Source organism: Erythrolamprus reginae, chromosome 2, assembly GCF_031021105.1.
Source record: "Erythrolamprus reginae isolate rEryReg1 chromosome 2, rEryReg1.hap1, whole genome shotgun sequence".
Taxonomy (NCBI): Eukaryota; Metazoa; Chordata; class Lepidosauria; order Squamata; family Dipsadidae; genus Erythrolamprus; species Erythrolamprus reginae.
Window position 1 is genome coordinate 315,367,935 of NC_091951.1, and position 23,258 is coordinate 315,391,192.

At 40.0% G+C, this 23,258-nt stretch overlaps 1 protein-coding gene across 2 annotated transcripts in view; it reads left to right on the top strand.

Moving 5' to 3' along the window:
• Nucleotides 1-23,258, top strand: part of IQGAP2 (IQ motif containing GTPase activating protein 2) — a 188,708-nt gene that overhangs the window by 18,988 nt on the left and 146,462 nt on the right. For both annotated transcript variants that reach the window (XM_070743205.1, XM_070743206.1), the window contains exon 2: nucleotides 22,140-22,239. In XM_070743205.1, the coding sequence (XP_070599306.1) occupies nucleotides 22,140-22,239 (100 nt within the window). The remainder of the gene's footprint in view (nucleotides 1-22,139; nucleotides 22,240-23,258) is intronic.

Consider the following 23,258-nt stretch of genomic DNA (forward strand, 5'->3'; position numbering starts at 1 on the left):
GCGACATAGATAGGTTTAAGTGTCTTGTGGAAAGCAAGGAGGGTGGGGGCAGTACGAATCTCCGGAGGAGCTGATTCCACAGGGACAGAGCCGCCACAGAGAAGGCTTTTCCCCTAGGCCCCACCAAATGACATTGTCTGGTCGACGGGACCTGGAGAAGGCTTACTCTGTGGGACCTTATCGGCCGCTGGGATTTGTGCGGCAGAAGGCAGTTCTGTAAATAATCTGGTCTGATTACTTTAAATTATTTAAGTTGTTACATTAAATTATTAAGACTTCAATATTCTGGTGAAATATTTCTTATTAAAAAACCTTATTGTGAAATAGAGGAATTAAGCTTTTACACTATTTTGCTTAATTCTTAAATTCAGTAGAAGTATTTTCTACTCTTAGCTGTTCATTAGATGTATTTTTAAAAATCCATAGCCATTTTAATATTTTATGCTGTACATATTAATTTTCTTTATGTTTACAAATATATTTATATGCAATCTATACAAATCAATAATATAAGTGGAATTTTTGGTATAGAGACGCATATAGTGAAACAATTCCTTGCAAACAGAAGAGATTCATAAATTGTCATGTGTAGACTGAACAATGTTCAGTAAGAAACATTCAGGTCTTTCTGAATATTTCATTAGAGTTGTTAGTGCAGAATACTGATGTCAAGTGTTTTGCAAATTTCAGAATCAGAACAGGTGGTCCTTGCTGAAGAACTGTCCTGTTTAATAACAGTCCAACAGGGCTGAAAAAAACAGCTTTACCACTGTAGCTTGCAATCAATACTTATAGCTTCCCTGGTCACATGATAAATTCAGTGCTTTACAACCAATGGGCATCGATGGTTGCAACATTCCACAGTCACATGATTACCATTTAAATGCTTCAGAGGTGGATTCCAACTAGCAGTATCAATGGAGAAGCTGCCAGTAAAAACATATGTTGCAGTAATTGATGTATTGCTTTAATAAATAAATTGTTCAGTGATGAGTTGCCTATCCTAATTGAACTTATTAAGCAAGGATTATCTATATATAACAAAATAGTTAACGGTTGCAGAATTGTTATTTATTTAGCGACCACATTTATATAGCCCCTTATCTCATGAGAAGTGTTTCTGGGCAGTGTTCAATAATTACAATTACTTTAAATATAATTGCCTTTAAATTATACTAAAATGAGTGCTTTCCAGTCTCACTGGATTGAAATAAGGATTCAAATTATACTAATGTGATTCAGATAACAGATTATAGAAATTTGTATTTTTGTTTTTTTGGGGGAAGCAGTTATTTAGTGATTTTTATGCCTCACTTTATTCCTTGTTTTTAATCTTACCTCCTTCCTTTAAATAATTGTAAAGGTCACAAAGTAAATACCAGATTTTTGTAATTCATCAGAACTTCTAATTGTCTACTGTTGGGCATACAAACAATTCACTCTCCCTCTCATACCCAGCAATGTGGGAGGGACAGAAGAAAACACTGTTGGAAAAGCCTTTGCTGGCAGTTAATGATAGCTTTAAAATTAAATGGGTAAAATTACATAGATTTGATTAGGCTAGATGGAGCATATTTTGTTAAATAATATTGGTGTCTGCAGTAAAGGCTACAAGAATAGAAAGAATGCTTAGTTTCTATTGAAAATACAAAATGCAATAGATATTTCATTCTGTCTGTAGGTTAAATAAAAAAGAACAGAAAGCAAAATGAAGGAAAAGGTCAAGTTTTTATTGTAAAAAATGGATCAGTTTTAGAAAAAATGAATTATCTCAAAAATCAAGTATATGTGGTTATAGATATTACTGTCAAGTACAGTAGTTAATATTAATACTTTTGCAAAAGGTTTTATCAAAAGGCCAAATTTATCAAATTATTTTATCAAAGAGATTTGTTTTCCTTCCTAAGACTTTTGGATACATTGGATGGATAGATAAAAGAATATTATAGCCTACATGAAGTGGATATGAAGCTACTGCATAGCAGAGTTGGAGTTTCAAGTCTGTTCTACTCCTTTTGGCTTTGCTTGAAAGTTGATAAATACTTTGTGACTACTGAAGACTTATTGTATTTTTCACACCGGAGTATAAGATGCACCTTAGAGGAAAATAGGGAAAAGAATCTGCTTACCGGGTATTCATCTGGCTAGCATCCTTAGTCTGATCAGTTTCAGCACATTATTTTATCCCCTGGTTAGGGCTTTAAAAAAACATAATTCAGACAGAGTAACCATGAAAGAGCATGCAAGCCAGTAAGAGCTGGGAACATTATTAACACGTGGAAAGAAACATTCGGAGCAAGCAGAGAATGAAAAAACCCCTACAAAGAGAGGGTTTGGAAAACATTATTCTTTGCAGAGAGTAACAATGAAAGAGCTTGCAAGCCGGTAAAAGCTGGGAACATTGTTAGCACCTGGTTAGGGCTGGAAAGAAACTTATTCGGAGCAAGTTAGAGCAATGGAAAAAACCCTGAAAAGACTTAGGGCTTGGAAAACATTATTCGCAGAGAGAAACAAAGGAAGAATCTGCAAGGTAAGAGCTGGGAACATTGTTAGCAGCTAATTAGAGCTGGGGAAAAGAAAAAAGAAAAAGCTACATTCAGAGTATAAAACGCACATAAATTATCAGCCTCTTTTAGGGAGGAAAAAGGTGTGTCTTATACTCTGAAAAATACAGTAATCCACCTATTTCTCTCCCATAACTATGAAAACACTCTACAAATGATGTTCAGTGATTTGTTGTATTTTGATAGCTTATTCATGTGGGCCTCTGGATTGGGAAACAGAATGAAAGTTTTGGAGGGCCTAGCCACTTTAGCACCTAATCCCTGGAATTCGTACAAACGTTTTACTTTTGAGTTTGAAATTTTATGGACAATAATCATACTAATAATAGAAACTTGTTTTTATGAGATTTTGGAACCAAAAGAAAAAAAGAAGGGAAAATAGAGTGTAAGCTGTACAAATACAATTAAAACTAGGGACAGAAAATTCAGTGGGCAGATGCATGTGGTAAACCATTAAACTATGGTTGCAGTAGAGGTTTAGGACATCCTAAAAGTAATCCTTAACACATTCGTGAGAGCACAAATTTCATTGTTAAGTGACATAGTTATAAGGCAGGGGTCTCCAAACATTGCCCCTTTAAGACTGGTGGACTTCAACTCCCAGAATTCTCCAGCCAGCTATGGGAGTTGAAGTCCACTAGTCTTCAAGGGGCCAAGTTTGAAGACCTCTGTTATAAGGCATTGCATCACATGAGGTGCCAACTTACCATAGCAGTTCCAGTAGCCCAGTTGCTGTTGTTAGGTTCTGCATGGTCATATAATCCCTTGGTCATGTGATCACCATTTGTGACTTGCCCAATTTCCCCAGTGACTTTAATTGTCAGAAGGTAGCAATGAAGAGGACAAATGATGATCATATGTCTAAAGATATCACTCCCCCCTCTCTTTATCTCTCTGCCTCTGTCTCTGTACCTCTGGAGACCAGCCAGCAGCCTACCCCACATCTTCTGAGCTTATCTTCAAGCAGAACTGCACGGCTTCCTGGTTTTACAGCCGGCTGAGCAAGATCAACTCCCTCCTGCGCTCAGCGCTCCGATTCTCTCTGGCCAGGCTCCGCCCCTGTGGCTCCAGTTTCAGCCGCTGCTACTGGGACTCCCAAAATGTGCCGAGGGGATGCCCTGCCCGGTTCCCCGCAGCTCCAAGCGGGGAATCCTCCTTGCGAGGGGCTCCCGGAGGCACTGCTCCGCACCAGATTAAGCCCCAGCAGCAACCTGTGATGCACTGAGTCCACGAAAGGTGAACCACGAATTGGCGAGGGATCACTGTACTTAGATAAATTCTATTTTTGTAAAAGACATACCAAAAAAGAGTGTTTTTTATTAAATTAAAAAAACCTATTTTGGCTCATTTTTTGTTAACTACCAAAGCAATGTCTGTGAACTCCACCTTGCATCTCACCTAGCATTATGGTGTCTTCCTAAACTAAGTGTTTCAATGTGTTTTCATTCTACAGTAAAATTGAGAATAATTTTTCTCATGGTGTTTTTTGATTGGGAAAAACTTTCTCCCTTGACTTTCTTTATTAAGAAAAGGTTGTAATACACTGCTATAAAACTTAGATTTAATTTAGCCTGTCTACTTAGCTTTACTTCAGAACTTTTCATTATGAGCCAACTTCTTTATAGAAGTACGATTGGGTTTTTAATAGCTGGCTGGCCTCTCTCCAATGGCAAATAACTTTGGAACTGCATAGGCTATTAATTTCATGTGATCATAAACTAAATACAAATTAGTTGAAGGCAAGAGGTGAAAGTTCGGTTGGTTATTTTACCAAGATAATGGTATATTATCAAAAGGGGATACAGTGGTTGAAGAAATTAAGTACCATTTGTTTTAGGTCACAGTTACCCTTAGAAAATATATGACTATGGCATACAGTTGTCTTTAGAATCTGTCTGTCTGTCTGTCTATAGATTGAGTAATCTTATTTTATTTCAATCTTCAGTTTTTCACTTATATTCATGTTTTCACTTCCATAAATCACTACAGAATTATGTTAATAAGAATGACATTAAAAGCAATCCAGCTGTATGTAAACAATCCAGAATCACAGCTATTGGGGAGATGGATGATATATAAATTTAATAAATTAATCAAGAAAACACTACATGGATACATAAGTATGGTACAGTATATGCTTTTTTTCTTAAGATAAATTTGCTTTGTCAATGCTACAATTTTAGAACGTGATAGAATCTACCATCTCATTGCTTATAAATAATAATAAATTATCTGAAAACTATTAATATACAGTACATCCATGTCTCGCTAAGACATTCAAGCCAAAATGTGGGTTGGTTTATTCACTGTCTTTGTTTGTTAAAGTTCTTGTAGCCCAGTGCCTTCTGACATTTATGTAAACTCATTGGTAATGTCATTCAGAATTTTGCTGACAACAACTGTATATCTTTTCAGTTGATGCCAAAAAGGATATGGAAATCCTGAATTTTTTAAAAAAATAGATGAATTTATATTTAGGGGCTGTGATGGGAGGGGATGTGTCGGAAGGGCTGGGATGAAGAGCTAGGGTCCTTTCAATGAAGGAAAAAAGACCGTGCCTAATTGTTGGAGTCGGAAGCCTGGAGACCAAACAGGCGCGGCCAACCAGAGGAGGCGACCAGTCATAGACCATAGGCTGGGTGACTTTAGATCAATCACTTTCTCTCAGTCCAACTCACCTCATAAGTGGTGGTGGTTGTGGGAAAAATAGAAGGAAGTAGTATTAGGCGTGTTTACTGCTTTTACAGACTAACAGACTTGGAAAGGACTTTGAAGGTCTTCAACCACCAAATCAAGCAGTAAACCATGGTTGTCTCCACAACTTCTGGAGGCAAGTCGTCCCGCTAATTAATTGGCCTGTCAGGAAATTTCTCCTTAATTCTGGATTGGTTCTCTCCTTGATTTGTTTCCATCCATTGCTTCTTGTCCTGCCTTCAGGTGTTTTGGAGAATAAGTTAATTGGGACAACCTCTTAGATATTGGAACACCCAGTCCTTCTTTTAATTAAAGTAGACATACCCAATTCCTGCTGTTGCGTGGCGTCAGTATTTAACAGTTGCAACCATTCTTCATATGTTTTAGCCTCCAGTCCCCAAATCATCTTTGTTCTTCACTCTTTCTAGAGTCTCAATATCTTTTTATACGGTGACAACCAAAATTGGATGCAATATTGCAAGTGTGACCTCTTACCAAGACATTATAAAATAGTATTAACCATATGATCTTGATCCTATCCCTCTGTTAATGCAGCCTAGGACTGTGTTAGCTTTTCTTGCAGCTGCAGCAGTGATATTTATGTGATTGTCCTCTAGGACTCCAAGCTCCCTCTCACTGTTACTGCTATTGAGCCAAGTACCACCCAGTCTGTACCTATGCATTTGATTTTTCTTGCCTAAATATAGAACCTTAATTTCTCATCAATGTTGAGTTACTTATAAAAATAATAATGGCAAATAGCAAGAAAAGGTAGGCAATACTTCCATAGATGGTCATCAGACAGTGTGGTCAAGAATGCCTTGGGTCAAGGGAAGGGAGGGTCTTGCCTTCTCTTTCTGCTCAAGATCCCCATGGACAATTGGTGGGCCACTGTGTGACACAGAATGCTGGACTCGGTGGGCTTTGGCCTGATTCAGCATGGCTCTTCTTATGTTCTTATGTTCTTAATTCCCTTTAAACTGCTGGTTTTCCTGATGCCAAAATACCACCTGGCCTGCCTCTCCACTTTTCACCTGAACCTTGCCAAAAATTCTTTCATCTTCCTTCTATGCATCCTGTCTCCTAGAGATGAAACTAGTGTAATACTACACTGAATTTAGAACTGCCACTCAGATTAGATAATTTGGCTCCTTGATGTTGGCCTTTAAATTAATGCTAAAATGTTGCATCACACTCTCAGTAATTAAGACTGCTTCTTGATTAAATCTCCCACTTTGTTTCATCCTTTTTATCTGACTTTAAAAAAAAAACTTTTTGGCATTTTCTCATGGTTTTACTAAAGTTTCTTTCAGAATAATACATTGTGGAATATACAGTATTAAATAAATTGTTCAAAAATATATCATTAGAAACTGGGACAATCACAATAATGTGGTTAACCTACAACAATTTATTATGTGATAGGTTTGTTTTGACATAGTATGGTTTGTTACCTTACTAAGTTATAATTTAGCATTATCTGTGGATCAGGCAATTGTCTTTCCTTATTGGTTTGTTTGAACTTTCCTACTGCAATATAGAAGTACATTGTCAGCATTATTGCAGGCATCTGATTTTAGGGTTATACTTGTAACTGTGCTTGAGTGCAATGACTTTGTACATCATGCATAATCATAGTGTGGTTTATTTAATACTGGCATAGCATCTTCTGTGAACCAAGCTATTCTAAGTTAAACCATACTTAACAAATGAACCCACCCAGTGTTGACTATGAGGCCACCCTTTTGGTAAGGATAATGTGGGATGTGTTAATTTTCATATTTTACTGACAGCTTTGGTCCATCCCAAACTGGAAATCCTCCAGTTGTGTTTTTGTCTATGGTACTATTGGTTAAATTCACTTGGGATTATGATTATTTTAGTTCAATGGACCTTCAAAGTCCAACTGATTATGGAAAGCTGGAATAACAAATGTTTATTGAGTCAAAATCCACTTACATACTTATCTTCCTCTGGGTACTGATAGTTATATATAGGTTGGCTTTTTTTCAGCCACTTCTATAAGTCTGCTTACCTTAAACCTTGTATTCATCGGTGCCCATTCAACTAATTGATGGTTTCAGTCTTTTGTAAAATGTATAGATACATTTTGTAACATAGCAACATTTCTCATAAAGCTGCCTTTTTAATGGAATCCTAACCCTTTATTGACCTGTTCTTCAAACCGCTTTTTAAAATATGATTTTTGGTATGCCTTTATTTTTCTCCCAAGATGATTATATACCGAGAGTAGACAAGTTAAAGATTTGCCATTTTGCTGTTTTGAATGTTCTATGAGGCACAAGATTTTTTTAAACAAAAAGCTCAATTTGATGTTTAGTCCACTTGCCTACCATTTAGTCTAGTTGCCATAGCAATGTTGGGAGACTCATGTTTCTATGTTCTATTTATCTATGTAATCTGGGATTTTTTTTTCAAAAAGGAAGAGGCTTCTCTCTTTATGAAGCAATTTATAAAAGTGCCAGTAAGAGAGATAAGGCAATACTATATCTCTCTTAAGCATTAATTTGTGCAAGTGGAAATCTGAAATTGGTCCCAACAAACAGTTTATTAAATATAGTGTATCTATAACATCCCAAAGGTGCTTTTTCAACAAGCAGCCAGACTTTCTGGTTTTTCTTTGAAGACTTTTTGCTTTTCATCTAAGAAGCTTCTTTATCTCTGACTGGATGGTGGGGAAATTGAAGGATTTATTCTTCTTGCAGACAACTGGTCATTTGCATCCTTTTAGAGAGTTGTTAAGGTCACCTGGAAGTTTATCTGTGTCATCAGGATCACCTGAGTGGTGCCAGCGGGGGTGGACCCTCCTTGGAACTGTTAAAAGGGTGCATGCGCGGAAGCAAAAAAACACATTGGAACACGGGTGCACCTGCGCGTCCGCATACGATTTTGCTACCTGCCCAGGTGCAGTAGCATAATTGCGCTGGACTCCGCTGGCACTCAGAGCCACGGGGGTGAGCACATGTCACTGTTCCACCTTAGCAGCCCACTTCTGGTCATATCCCCCACCCCGCTCTGTTGAGAGAGGGCTATTCAGATTTGACATAGATGGCCTCTTTGACCACTCTTTCAAACCAGCGATCCTCTGTGTCCAAAATGTGGATTTGCTGTTTTTAAAATAGTAGCCTTTGCCTTTTAAATGCAGATGGACATCTGAATCTTGTCCCGATCAGTTTGTTCTCCTATGCACTCCAAATCGTGCAGAATGCAGCCGCGTGGGCGGTCATGGGTCTACCCAGATATACCCATTTCTCTCCAACACTCCACAGGCCGCACTGGTTGCCGATGGGTTTCCGGACACAATTCAAAGTGTTGGTGATGAGCTACAAAGCCCTACATGGCATCGGACCAGATTGCTTATGGGACTGTCTTCTTCCACATAAATCCCTGCGGCCAGTTAGGTCCCACAGAGTTGGCCTTCTCCAGGTCCCATCAACCAGACAATGTCGTTTGGCGGGGCCTAGGGGAAGAGCCTTCTCTATGGGGGTGCCGGCTCTCTGGAATCAGCTCCCCCCGGAGATTCATACAGCCCCCACCCTCTTCGCCTTCCGCAAGAGCCTTAAGACCCACCTATGTCGCCACGCTTGGGGCAATTAGACCTTGCCCTCTGACCAATAAATGTGATGTATGGTGTGATTGGACTGTATGATGGCGTATTACACTAGGGCTTTTAGTTGTATTTTTAATTATTAGATTGCTACATGCTTATGTTTGTAACTATTCTGTGAGCTGCCCCGGGTCTTCGGAGAAGGGTGGCACACAAATCTAATAAATAATAATTATTATTATTATTATTTATGAAGTGTTTGTTTTATTTCCCCAATGTACAGATCTGCACATGCATTGTACTGCATATACCATGTTGCTCAGTTCATGTCTGGGTGTTTTATCCTTGGGATGGGCAAGCTTCTGTTTTAGTGTACTGTATTCCTACAGTACGTTTAAAGGGTGCACGTATGCTGTGTTGACTGAAGATACTCCTGAGCTTTTCCGATATTTCTGCACTGTATGCTTCATTGATTGTCCTCTTCTTCATCTGTTATGGAGGAGCTCCAGTAGGGCCTTTCTTTGAGATTCTATCCATAACCTTTCCTGACTTCATTGTAGGGAGGGTATTGAGCATTGCATTTTTTCTGTTCCGTGGTGGAAAATGCATGATTATTGTAATGTAACCTCTAAAATAGATGTAATGTAGGGGGGGAAACAGTGATTTAAATCACCCTCAATGCACAGCAGCTTTACTTTCTTTACATCTCCACCCCATGCCCAGTCAACGAAGCGGCGGAAGTGATGTGCCGGTGCCTGGAGGCTGTTGGGGCCTGGATGGGTGTCAACAGACTCAGGCTCAACCCGGATAAGACGGAGTGGCTGTGGGTTTTGCCTCCCAAGGACAATCCCATCTGTCCGTCCATTACCCTGGGGGGGAATCATTGACCCCCTCAGAGAGGGTCCGCAACTTGGGCGTCCTCCTCGATCCACAGCTCACATTAGAGAACCACCTTTCAGCTGTGGCGAGGGGGGCGTTTGCCGAGGTTCGCCTGGTGCACCAGTTGCGGCCCTATCTGGACCGGGACTCATTACTCACAGTCACTCATGCCCTCATCACCTCGAGGTTCGACTACTGTAATGCTCTCTACATGGGGCTACCTTTGAAAAGTGTTCGGAAACTTCAGATCATGCAGAATGCAGCTGCGAGAGCAGTCATGGGCTTACCCAGGCATGCCCATGTTTCACCATCACTCCGCAGTCTGCATTGGCTGCCGATCAGTTTCCGGTCACAATTCAAAGTGTTGGTTATGACCTTTAAAGCCCTTCATGGCACTGGACCAGAATATCTCCGAGACCGCCTTCTGCCGCACGAATCCCAGCGACCGATTAGGTCCCACAGAGTGGGCCTCCTCCGGGTCCCGTCAACTAAACAATGCCGGTTGGCGGGCCCCAGGGGGAGAGCCTTCTCTGTGGCGGCACCGGCCCTCTGGAACCAACTCCCCCCGGAGATCAGGACTGCCCCTACTCTTCCTGCCTTCCGTAAACTCCTCAAAACCCACCTTTGCCGTCAGGCATGGGGAAACTAAACATCTCCCCCTGGGCACGTTGAAGTTGTATATGGTATGCTTGTATGTGTGTATGTTAGTATAGGGAATTTTCTTAAATTTATAATATTTTAATTAATTGGATTGTATTGGATTGTTTTTCACTTGTTGTGAGCCGCCCCGAGTCTTCGGAGAGGGGCGGCATACAAATCCAAATAATAAATAAATAAATAAAAACAGAAGTCTTCCAAGTTGGCAATTTTAAGAATTGTGGACTTCAACTCCCAGAATTCTCCATCCATCCATCCTAGCTTGGGAATTCTGGGAGTTGAAGTCCACAAGTCTTAAAGTTGCCAGGTTTGGGGGACCCCTGCTTTAGAACCTTATTTTTCAAAACTGTTTGTGGACAACCTTTGGAGGAGCTGAGGGCTGACTTAATCTTTTATTAGGAAGGAAGGGATTACAAACGTTAGGACAGAAGCTGCCAACAGAAATGGCTGAATCATGCAAGTGGTACCAGAAATTCAACACCCTCCCCCCTAAAATAGTTGGAGCTTATTTTCTCAACTTTGGCAACTTGAAGATGTGTGGGATTCAAGTCTCAGAATTCCCAGCCAACACACTGGGCTGAGGAATTCTGGGAACTGATGTTCACACTTCTTCAAATTGCCTCGATTAATAAACATTGACTTAAATTATATAGACAAGGAAGATGGTGTGAAATGTGTCAAATGTTGTCCTTCACCTTGAAGCTGTTGTGAATACAGTTCTGTGGAAACCAGCAGATGGCTATCTATATTTATATTCTGGTTGAAACTGTTGTTTTTTCTGTGGTCTGAGGTTGTTTGATCCTCACTGATACCTTTAAACTGAAGGTTTCATTATCTTTAGATTGGAAATTATATAAGCTGCAGACTCTGGGATTTTCACATGATGTGAAATTACTGATATCCTGTTGTCACCAAAATATGACATCCCCGCATAATAAGCCCAATCAGGCTTTTGAGTGCATGGCAATAAGGCCAAACACTTATTTCAGGGTTCAAAAAATATAACGACAAGTATTGGGAGGCTATAAATATGTGGTGTCAAACCTTAATTGTTATGGTTGTAGAAATTAGATTTATCATCCCTCCCTAAAGAGTTTTTTTTTTACATACTGTATTTTTTGGACTATAAGACACACACACACACAATCTCAGACATTAACACCCTTGAAAATGTCCAAGAGCCCTTCACTCCTCCACTCGAAATAGAATACCCTGCGAGACTAGACTTTCAATCCTGGGCCTAGAAAGTTTAGAACTAAGACGCCTTAAACAAGATCTAAGTATTGCCCACAAGATCATATGCTGCAACGTCCTGCCTGTCGGCGACTACTTCAGCTTCAACCACAAAAACACAAGAGCACACAACAGATTTAAACTTAATATTAACCGCTCCAAACTTGACTGTAAAAAATATGACTTCAGTAACCGAGTTGTCGAAGCGTGGAACTCATTACTGGACTCCATAGTGTCATCCCCAAACCCCCAACACTTTACCCTTAGATTATCTACAGTTGACCTATCCAGATTCCTAAGAAGTCACTAAGGGGCGAGTACAAGTGCACTAGAGTGCCTTCCGTCCTCTGTCCTATTGCTCTCCTATATCTCCTATACTTTTCTTCTATTCCTATATCTCTTCTTCTATTCTTTCATTGATATGTTCTATTACTATAACTTTGTTTTTATTCTTTCTTAGATATATTTTACTATGAGTATCTCCTCTATAACCTTCATCATGTATTTTACTATGTGTATATAGATATATACCCACTAAAAACCCTCATTGTGTATTGGACAAAATAAATAAATAAAATAAAATAAAATAAATAAAACAATAAGAGGGTGAAAATGTTGGTGTGTCTTATACACTGAATACAGCCATTTTGGACCAAAACCCCACCCCACACATCCCATTTTTGCCAAAAAAACCCAGGCCTGATGCACAGAGAGTTTGGGAAGCCTGTAGAGGATTCCTGGTGGCTGGGGAGGGCAAAAACGTGATGTGTGGAGGGCTTGGGAGATGAAAAATGGGCCTGTCTATGGAGAGGGGTGGCATACAAATCTAATAAATAAGTAAGTAAGTAAGTAAGTAAGTAAGTAAGTAAGTAAGTAAGTAAGTAAGTAAGTAAGTAAGTAAGTAAGTAAATAAATATAAAATAATAAAATAAAATAAAATAAATTGGGGGGGGGTTTCTGCCCTCCCCAGCCCCCAGGAGCACTCTGCAGGCCTCCCAAACTCTCTGCACATCCCAGTTTTGGACCCATTTTCGCTAAGAGTTTGGGAAGCCTGGAGAGTGCTCATGGGGGCTGGGTGGGGGGAGGCAAACACTTTTTTTTCTTGTTTACCTCTTTGAAATATGGCACATCTTATAGTCCGAAAATATGGTGGTTGTTCTCCTTTTTAAAGTACTGTACTTGAACGAAATATCCATCTCTAAAGTTAGGAGATCACTAACCTTAGCACTTTTAACAGCTTTCGTTCAAAGAAAATTCTACAAATATTCTAGAATTTTCTTTGAATGGAAGCTGTTGAAAGTGCATTAAAACATGCTAAGGTTAGTGATCTCCTAACTTTAGGGATGGATATTTGGTTCAAGTACTTTAAAATGATAACAACCACCATATTTTCGAACTATAAGATGCGCCATATTTCAAAGAGGTACAGTATTCTTATTCTGTAAGAACTTGTGCTGAAGTGGTGGTTGAAAATGCAATCCATGTTAGTGGTGCCCATTTTATAAAAATGTAAAGTTGGGTTTTGTATCTTCCTTGCTCTTCCGTAACTAAGTATCTAGGGTATTCATATTTATTTCATGCACAGTATTTATTAGTGATATACAATACAATTTCTTTGAAGCCTTTTTTGCCATTGTTTCTAATCATATGATTTGGTTATTGTAGTTTGTTTTTAAACATTTAATTTATAAATTTTAATTTCTGTCTATGAGAAGTGAAATTCTAATTTTTGCCCGTAATAAAGACTGATTAACTAGACCAGGGAGATGCGTGACTAGCTATGGATTATCTCTGTCTGTTTGACAGATTGCATAGAATTAGACTGAAGGGACCTTAAGAGATCATGTCCTGAATAATGAGTCAGCTCAGTGGATGATTTCCACCATAGCATTTAATTGCCTAACTCCTGTCTTTTGCAAGTGGAAAATGGATTATAAAGTGGTTCTTAAATTCTGAGATAGTAGAGAAAAATAGTTTCAGCTATAGAAACACATTTTGCCCAAATAACTGTTCTTAGTGATAGAATCTTTGCATGGAGGAAGTGATTGGTTCAGATTTAATTATTGTTAATTAAAATATTTCAGGCAGTAGAGTTAAGAAAGAGAACTGTCATCATTTAGAATAAACTAAATGGTAATTAGATAGAAGTCTGATGTCTCCCTATCACATGTATTAGGCTATAACTGACACTATTTTCAGCAAGATGTTGAAGATATTAGTGTTTAAGAATTATAGTCATTTAACACTTCAGATATCCATCAGGATGGAAATAATTAGAGGAGACAATATGAATAGATGTACTAGAACAGTGATGGTAAACTTTTTTTGGTTCATGTGCCAAAAAGGGGCGTGTGCGTGCATGCCCACACGCATAATTCCATGCCCCCTATGCATATATGCGTGATAAAACCACCACCACCCCACTCCTGGCACTCGATGGCATGCCCGGTTTTCGCTCTTCCCATGTTTCATTAATCCATTAATATTATAGAATGTAGTCATACATGCACACATATACAGTGGTACCTCTACTTAAGAACTTAGTTCGTTCCGTGACCAGGTTCTTAAGTAGAAAAGTTTGTAAGAAGAAGCAACTTTTCCCATAGCAAATAATGCATGCAAACCCAGTAGGAAAGAAATAAAAGCTAGGAATTCGGGTGGGAGGAAGAGGAGGAAGAAGAAAAGGAGGACAGTTGCTGCCAAAGGAAGAAGGTGAGGTGAGCGCCCCCTTCTGCCTTTCTGCGCCCAGACGCTCTGGCAGGCAACCTCACGCCAGGTGTATGGGAGGCAGTGCAAGGGAGTCACCACAGCGAAGTGGTTTATTCCCTCTCCAAGCATCCAGAGAAAGGAAAATGCTTTGTTTGCTCTAGACCAGGGGTCCCCAACCACCGGGCCGCGGACCAGTACCGGGCCGCGGGGCATGTTGCACCGGTCCGTGGAGTCAGCAGCTGCCGGCCCTCATGCCGCCACCCCCTCCCTCCAGCGCTTCGCCTCCCGCCGGGCAAGAGGCCTCGGGAGGCAGGTTCTGCCGGCCACAGGACGATGGACGGGACAGAGGGGCGGGAAGGACCGAGAGGCTCAAGCCTCTTTTGGCTTCTGCCGTGGGGCGCTTTTGCGTTTTTGGCTGGGGGGAGGCAGGAGGGCCAGCCTGACCCCCTGTCTCCAGCGTTTAGCCCCCGCTGGGCAAGAGGGCTTGGGAGGCAGGTTCTGCCGGCCACAGGGCGATGGCGGGAAAGAGGGGCGGGGAGGACCAGCACCCCCATGCTTAATCCCGCCCCCAACCACACCCCTTTCCGCCCCCACCGGGCCATAGAAAAATTGTCTTGCTGAAACTGGTCCCTGGTGGAAAAAACGTTGGGGACCACTGCTCTAGACTGCCAAAGCCTCCTTAAGTACCTCCGAAAGGCTCCTCTGGCAGCCCAGAAAAGCCCAAGATGGCCGGGATTAAAGGGGGAATGACAGGAAACTGGCCGGGCCTTTGTGCCGCTCTCAAATTTTCTGAGAAAATTTTCCGGGCTCAGGTTCTTAAGTAGAAAATGGTTCTTAAGTAGAGGCAAAAATCTTGAGCACCTGGTTCTTATCTAGAAGAGTTCTTAAGTAGAGGCGTTCTTAAGTAGAGGTACCACTGTATATTGAAAATGTGTAGTAATTTTGCATCAGCACAGAGTCAGCCTTTTCATGTAAATAACCTTTGTAGAGATTAGTTTGTAATCTGGGTTTGCATACAAGGCACAAGAAGCATGAAAATAATTTTATTAAAAGAACTCCAAATGATTTAAATTGTTCCAGAAGCCAATTTATTAGATAAGGGAGAGCAGTTCATTTCCAAAATGTTAAAGTAATTTTGCCAGAGATAATAATTTTGACTGAAAACATCCTTAAATCAAAATTCAAATCCTGCATTTGGAACCAATTTATTTAATTGCTGTATTGCTTAGCTTTTTCCAATTTTACATTGACCTTATTTATAAAAACATTTATTAGAGATGCCCTTCATTCTTGTAGGTTCTGGGTTGATGTGCAAATGCAATTTAAACTGGAAATAAAGATCACTTTTAAAAAATCCGAACCATTCTGGCAACAAATTTACCAAATGTGAATAAATAAAATAGGAATAGAAAGCTTCTACCTATTTTGCTTATAGTCCAGAAGAACCTTTGCATATATTCAGTGATAAATAATGCTGGAATTATTTGGAGACTCATTGCAGAAATTCACATAGTTCAGAGATTTAAAAAGCTCTGATATACAGACTATACAGTAGGTAGTCGTAGATTTACAAGCATTTGTTAAGTGAGTATACAACAGCACTGAAAAAGTTACTTAGGACCATTGTTTACACTTAATGTGGGTTGCAGCTGAAAAGAGATTCAGTTGTGAATCAGTTGTGCTGAATAGAGATTGACTAGGCTGTTACCTGATTTACATACAGATGGTCCTTAATTAACAACATTCACATATTCAATATGAATTTTTAAAGAGTGAAATTTTAAATAACTTTCTTAACTTTTTTGAAAGTAAAAAATATGCACTAACAAGCTATAACATTTGGAGATTTGGAAAATACTGTTTCAAATCTCTGTTTGATCCTGGAGCCCAGTCAATTATTTCCATTTTTCACTGTTTCTCCACACCTCTCAGATAATGTCTCTTTGAAAGAGTTTCTAGGAAAAAACCTGACTGTTTTTGTAACATTGAATAAATGAAATGATCTGATAAACTATACAGTGGTACCTCTACCTACAAACGCCTCTACTTACGAACTTTTCTAGATAAGAACCGGGTGTTCAAGATTTTTTTTGCCTCTTCTCAAGAACCATTTTCCACTTACAAACCCAAGCCTCTGAAACTGTAACCGGAAAAGGCAGGGAGAACCCTCCGTGGGGCCTCTCTAGGAATCTCCTGGAAGGAAACAGGGCTGGAAAAGGCAGGGAGAAGCCTCTGTGAGGCCTCTAGGAATGCATGTGATTGGGGAAACTACAGGGAGGGTGGAGGCCCTGTTTCCTTCCAGGAGATTCTTAGAGAGGCCCCACCAAGGCTTCTCTCCACCTTTTCTGGCCCTGTTTCCTCCTAGGAGATTCTTAGAGAGGCCCCACAGAGGCTTATCCCTGCCTTTTCTGGTTACAGTTTTGGAGGCTCGGGTTTGTAAGTGGAAACTGGTTCAGAGTGCTGCATTGATAGGAACCCATTGATGCAATGTCACACGGGTCGAGGGTGCCAGTGGTGGCCTGAGTTCTCTGCCAGAGAAAACGGACTCCTTAAGGCCTCCTGTAACTTTCCTGTGAAAACAGAGCTCGGGAGAGCTTCTGTTTTCGGCTGTGACAACCTCCTACAACTATCTGCCAGTGAAAATGGAGCTTGTGGTGCTCCAGAGCTCGGTTTCACTGGTAGAGGCACTGCGGGACGTTCTTTTGTTGTTTCCAAGGCAACCCCACGGGCCAGGTCTAACAACCCCACGGGCTGGGGCCAGCCTCTTGACCTTGAGTTTGACACTCCTCTCTTAGGAAGTTCAAATAAACTAGAATAAAGTGACATCTATCTACAGTATACTTATTTAGTATTGTTTAAAAGTTAGACACAATTATACTAACCATTCATTCATTCATTCATTCAATTTTTATGCCACCCTTCTCCTTAGACTCAGGGCAGCTTACAACATGTTAGCAATAGCACTTTTTAACAGAGCCGGCATATTGCCCCCACAATCCGGGTCCTCATACAATACTGAGGGATGGGCATCAATTAGTTTGAATCTTGTCTTACTAGCAGCATAACAGAATTTAGCTATATCTAGAGAGGTAGAAAATATCATAACAACTTAGATATTTTTCCATAGAAACAGAAATAAAATGGATTATTAAATCTGTTTAACTGCTGCATTACAGTAAAATGTGGGTAACAGATTTTATGGTGCCTGTAACACATGGTCATAATCAAGCAGCATATAGTATTGCATTTTTTTTTGTATCTGCCTTTTAAAAATGATTGTCAGTGTTAAAGCCCTTCTCATCTTGGATGTATAATAATGTTTAAGTATCTTGCCAATTTAAACATACAGTATAAGATTGGCAGCTCAGGAAAGCATTCCTTAGCGGTAGAGCTTGGTTTTGTATTGCAGAATGGCTTGTTAATGTCCCAAAGAAAGTAAAACCTCTTGTGAAAACCCATAAAATTGCAATTTAGCAAGGAGATATCACCTCCATCTAAGCACTAAAACTTGTCTTGGAATGTCAGGGAGGTCAAATCTATGGGGGGGAAATTAACTCCAGGCATTATGTGAAGAAAATGAACCGGTTTTTTGTCTCAGTCTTAATTGATCCCATTTTGTAGTAGAGCATAACATTAAAGACAGTGTGGTACTTGGAGGATATTTCTTAAGAATTTGGATTGTCCAGTTTCTAATTCTGAGTTATTGTCATAAGGGCCTAGCTGTGTCCATACAAGAACTAGGCACATACCTGGCTGTAAATAGCTGTAGGGAAAAAAAACGAGACTGACACCAAAAAAGGCACCTCTTGTTCTGTAACAAGTTTTAATTGCTGAAGCTGACCTGTTGGGTAACAAGTTATACCATCTAGATCAGTGATTTTCAACCTTTTTTTACCCACGGCACATTTTTTACATTTACAAAATCCTGGAGCACACCACCAACCAAAATGACACAAAATGACACCCTAAGACACTCTCCTCTCTTTTTCCAACCCTGTCTCCTCCCCCCTTGTGTGTGTGTATATATACACACTCTTGAACCATTTCCATAAACAGGTGAGGGCTGGGGTTTTTTTCTCTCTTATTCTTTGGGTGCTTTTTATCATATGCTTTAAATCAAGAGTCACTTCTCTCTCTCTCTCTTTTGTTTCTCTCTTTTTCCTCTCATTCTCTGTCTCAATCATTTTCTCATTTCTCTTTTTTCCTCCCTTTTGCTCATTTCTCTCTCTCTCCCTTCCTCTCCTTTTTTCTCTCTTTCTTTCTCTCTTGTTTTCTTTCTCACCCTTTCTCTGTCTCTCTTGCTTTCTTTCTCTCTCACTCTTGTTTTCTCTCTCTTTCTCTCTCTTTTCTTTCTCTTTCTTGCTTTCTCTCTCTCTCTCTCACTCTTTCTCTCTCTCTTGCTTTCTTGCTCTCTCTCTCTCTTGCTTTCTTTCTCTCTCTCTCTCTCAGCAAAAAGTTGTGAGACCGGAACCTGAGCTTCCTTTTTCACGGCACACCTGACCATGTCTCGCGGCACACTAGTGTGCCATGGCACACTGGTTGAAAAACACTGATCTAGATGCTGTTCTGACCTAAAGCCTGGAGGACGATTCCAAGACACCTAAAAACTTTATTCAATGTTGTGTCCATTTAGTTGTTACATGTGGATTCAAGGGTGCTTAGCAAATACTCATATTTTGTCTTTTCATATTTCATTATTAATTCATCATCTGCGGAATAAGTGGCAAATGATCTTAGTGCACCTTTTAAGCTAATTGGAGTCTAGAAAAAAGGACCTGCATCATCCATATAAAGTAGGATAGGGATGTATCTGTGTGCCAACTCCGGTAGAAAAAAAATCAGGAGTGTTCTGACAAATCACTAGGGAATTTAAATAAAAATTCAATAATGGTGAGTATCAAAATGCAGCCCCAACTCCTCAGTAAAGGAACTGTTTTTTTGAGATGGCCTTGTGAAGTAAACCAACTTTTGACACAATTTATATACGGGTAAGTAATAGCCATTTATAGCCCCATAGTTGACTCTAGATTTTTATTGTAGAAAACTTTAATCTCAATTTAGGTCAAGGCCTAGGACAAAAATTACAGTTCTTATTCTGGTGGAGGATATTTCTCATAACCTGGATGACAGAAGGATACTCTTCTGCTCTTGCGAATTGCTCAGCAGTATTTAGTACTATTGACCATGATATTTTTGGGACCTTCTTGTAATGTTCCGGGGGGCCACTAGGGGACCCAAAAAGGAGCAGGAACTATGGAAGCTCTGGTTGGTTTACAGTTGTACTATACGTAGTATAAAAGGAAGCTGTCAATTAGGACAGCAGAGTTCTAGTTAGTTTTGTTATGAATTGTAACTGTTATCATTAATAAAGAAGTTAGAGTGCCTCAAATTTCCTTGGTGTCTTATTTAACTACATAATACAGTGATACCTCGTCTTACAAACTTAATTGGTTCCGGGACGAGGTTCTTAAGGTGAAAAGTTTGTAAGACGAAACAATGTTTCCCATAGGAATCAATGGAAAGGCGATTAATGTGTGCAAGCCCAAAATTCACCCCTTTTGCCAGCCAAAGCGCCCATTTTTGTGCTGCTGGGATTCCCCTGAGGCTCCCCTCCATGGGAAACCGCACCTCCGGACTTCCGTTGCCAGCAAAGCGCCCGTTTTGCTCTGCTGGGATTCACCTGCTGGGATTCCCCTGCAGCATCACAAAAACACAGAAGTCTGGAGGTGGAGTTTCCCATGGAGGGTAGCCTCAGGGGAATCCCAGCAGCACAAAAACGGGTGCTTCGCTGGCAACGGAAGTCTGAAGGCAGGGCATCCAAGCGGCAGCGGTGGGTTTGTAAGGTGAAAATAGTTTGTAAGAAGAGGCAAAAAAATCTTAAACCCCGGGTTTGTATCTCGAAAAGTTTGTATGATGAGGCGTTTGTAAGACGAGGTATCACTGTACTGGCGATGAAAGGTGGGATCCTTCCCTGAAAAAATAAGAATTATTGCAAGATAGTGAGGATTGGAAACTGTGTGAGAGAATATCCTGTAAGAATTCCATGAGGCCCCAGCACACTATCGCTCTCTTCAACCCACTGGGTGAGTCCTGGGAGTGGTGCATAGCCCGTTTTGAAGTGCCTTGCTGAAATGGACCTGAGTGTGAATCCTCCACCTATCTCTCCTGCTAATGCTATTGGCCTGAAGAGTTGGTGTGTGAACTGGTGTTAGAAGAAGAGGTCTGTTGTTTGGCTGAAAGCCAGAAGGGCTCTGCTGCTAAGAGCCCTTTTGCCACCATGCTCGCCACGCTTGGGTTGTGGGGGTGATCAACTCAGAATCCAGTGCTCTTTCATAGATGCAATCTGCAGGCAATGTGATTAGTTGCGCTTCCGTAAGGGGTAGCAGCTCACTGTTTGCCCACAAACTGGGGTTCCAGAGGCTCCTTCTGCAGTGGGAATAAGAGGCTCGACTCCCGAATCAACATAGCAACCAGTAACCAAACCCTGCCCTGAGTGTTTTCTGAGTTAGAGGTGGAGGAGGCAGGGGAAACCGCTTCATCAGGGGATGGGAACATGAGCCAGGATTCTGAACGAAACGGGAATGGCTCAGTTGCAGAAAGCCATCTTTCATTATCTTTCAGTGCAAATTGGGTGCTCTGAGGTGGAGCTCCATTTTCACTACCCCTCTGCGTTCCCCCCCCCATCCGGGCAGCAGCCCACTTTTGAAGAAAAGCCACAACTGGTGCGCAACCTGAAGTTGGCCCAAGCTGCCCTTGCTGCGACAGCTACCTGCTTCTTGAATAGGAGTTGTGAATTCAGGAGGATCTCCAAGTTGCAGAACAGATCTGCCTGGGGCAGTGCTACCTATACAGAACTAAAGATGCCAAAGGCCCAGATCTTAGGACTATTATTTATGTAATACAGTGTTCCCTCAATTTTCGCGGGTTCGAACTTCGCGGAACGTCTATACCACGGTTTTTCAAAAATATTTATTAAAAAATACTTCGTGGTTTTTTCCCCTATACCACGGTTTTACCCACCCGATGACATCATATGTCATTGCTAAACTTTCATCTGCCTTTAAAAAACATTTTTAAAAAATAAACTTTAATAAATAAACATGGTGAGTAATAATCTAAACGGTTGCTAAAGGAATGGGAAATTGTAATTTAGGGGTTTCAAGTGTTAAGGGAAGGCTTGGGATACTGTTCATAGCCAAAAATAGTGTATTTACTTCCGCATCTCTACTTCGCGGAAATCCGACTTTCGCGGGCGGTCTCGGAACGCATCCCCTGCGAAAATCGAGGGAACCCTGTATTACTTATTTTATTTTAGGTGATATTTTGTATGAATATTTAGGGTTTTTTTGCCATGAATAAAACTTAAGGAAGAAAAAACTTTTCCATAGTTTGGGAAGGCTTCATCTGTGCTATCTTACTCTGTTGAGGTGTCTGGTTTTAATATCGCTTCATTGTTTTTGTTGTTGTAAACTGCTGAAATAGCTATCTTGTAGCTGTGATTAAACTAATCTGGAATAAAATAAGTCAATATTGTTCTCTTTTGCTTTATTTGTTATTTATTTATGTTCAAGTCTTCATTTCAGAATTTGTGGTCTTGTATTTTGGTAATTAACATGAATAGAAGCTTTTTGTTATTTGCATTTAACTTTTAATAGAAATGCAAAATGTTGATAAAAAATATAGAATATAAAACATGGGATCTTAAATCTATCTTTTAAATAATCAGTTCACTTCATAATGAGCAATTGCTAATTTGTAGTATTGGCTGTCCTGCTAAAATTAATGTCATAATAGTTTCTCTTTACATTTTATTTGACATGATTTTCTAATTGCAGCTATTGTGGATGATGAACGGCTTTCAGCGGAGGAGATGGATGAAAGGAGACGTCAGAATATTGCTTATGAATACTTATGCCATCTAGAAGAAGCCAAAAGGTAATCATTTAAATGATATTGAGAAAGTTCTATTGTAGAGCTTTAAGAAAATGTTGCATATTGGCAGTATGTCTCATTTTGCAGAAATGTTAAAACAGCTAATATTAAGTAAAACATTTTGACTGGGAAGCCAACATAAATAGATGCATTTCTGTGAAAATACCTAAACATGTCAGCTTTTGGTTTGGTTTATCCCAGAGGGAGGATAGATGTCACCATATAAAGAAAGGAGCAATAAAGATCTGATTACTTTGGGTAATGGGAGAATGACAGCAGCTTTAGGATAATCTAGTTTAAGATGGTCACTGTTGTTCCTCTTGTTTCCCTAAGATGCCAGAAATTAATTAGAAGCAAATGGTTTTTTCCCCACCCTCCTTCTACCGTGTTTCCCCGAAAATAAGACAGCGTCTTATATTAATTTTTGCTCCCAAAGATGTGCTATGTCTTATTTTCAGGGGATGTCTTTATTTTTCCCCAATGAATCGTATCCTACATCCTGCTGCAGCAAAAATGCATCCATGCGTGTTGGATGTGTTTTAAATCTGTTTTAGCGTTTTGGGATACACTTTATGGACAGCAGTATGTTCTGTTCTGGAATGTTGCGAAATGAAACGTCTCCTACGTCTTACTTTTGGGGGATGCCTTATATTAGGCAATTCTACAAAACCTCTCCTATGTCTTACTTTCGGGGTGACTTATTTTCGGGGAAACGGTAGATAAGGAAATCAAATTATTTTATAGGAGATTAAGATGGAAAGAAACTAAGTCTTTTAATTAAACAGTTCTTAATTTAATTTTTGAGGTATACTTCAGTGATTCTATTCCTGCCTCTTCCCCCTTTTAAAGTAGAGTATATATTTCAGAACACTATTCAAACACTAATGTGACAATCCAAAGAAAGTTCTACATCTTAACCTCATATTGTGTATTGCTTTTAATGTAATATTGTTGGTTTTCTGATTTTTTTCAATTTTGGTCAAGATTTTAATGCCCTAGTTATTTGAGATTTTGGGCTCTAT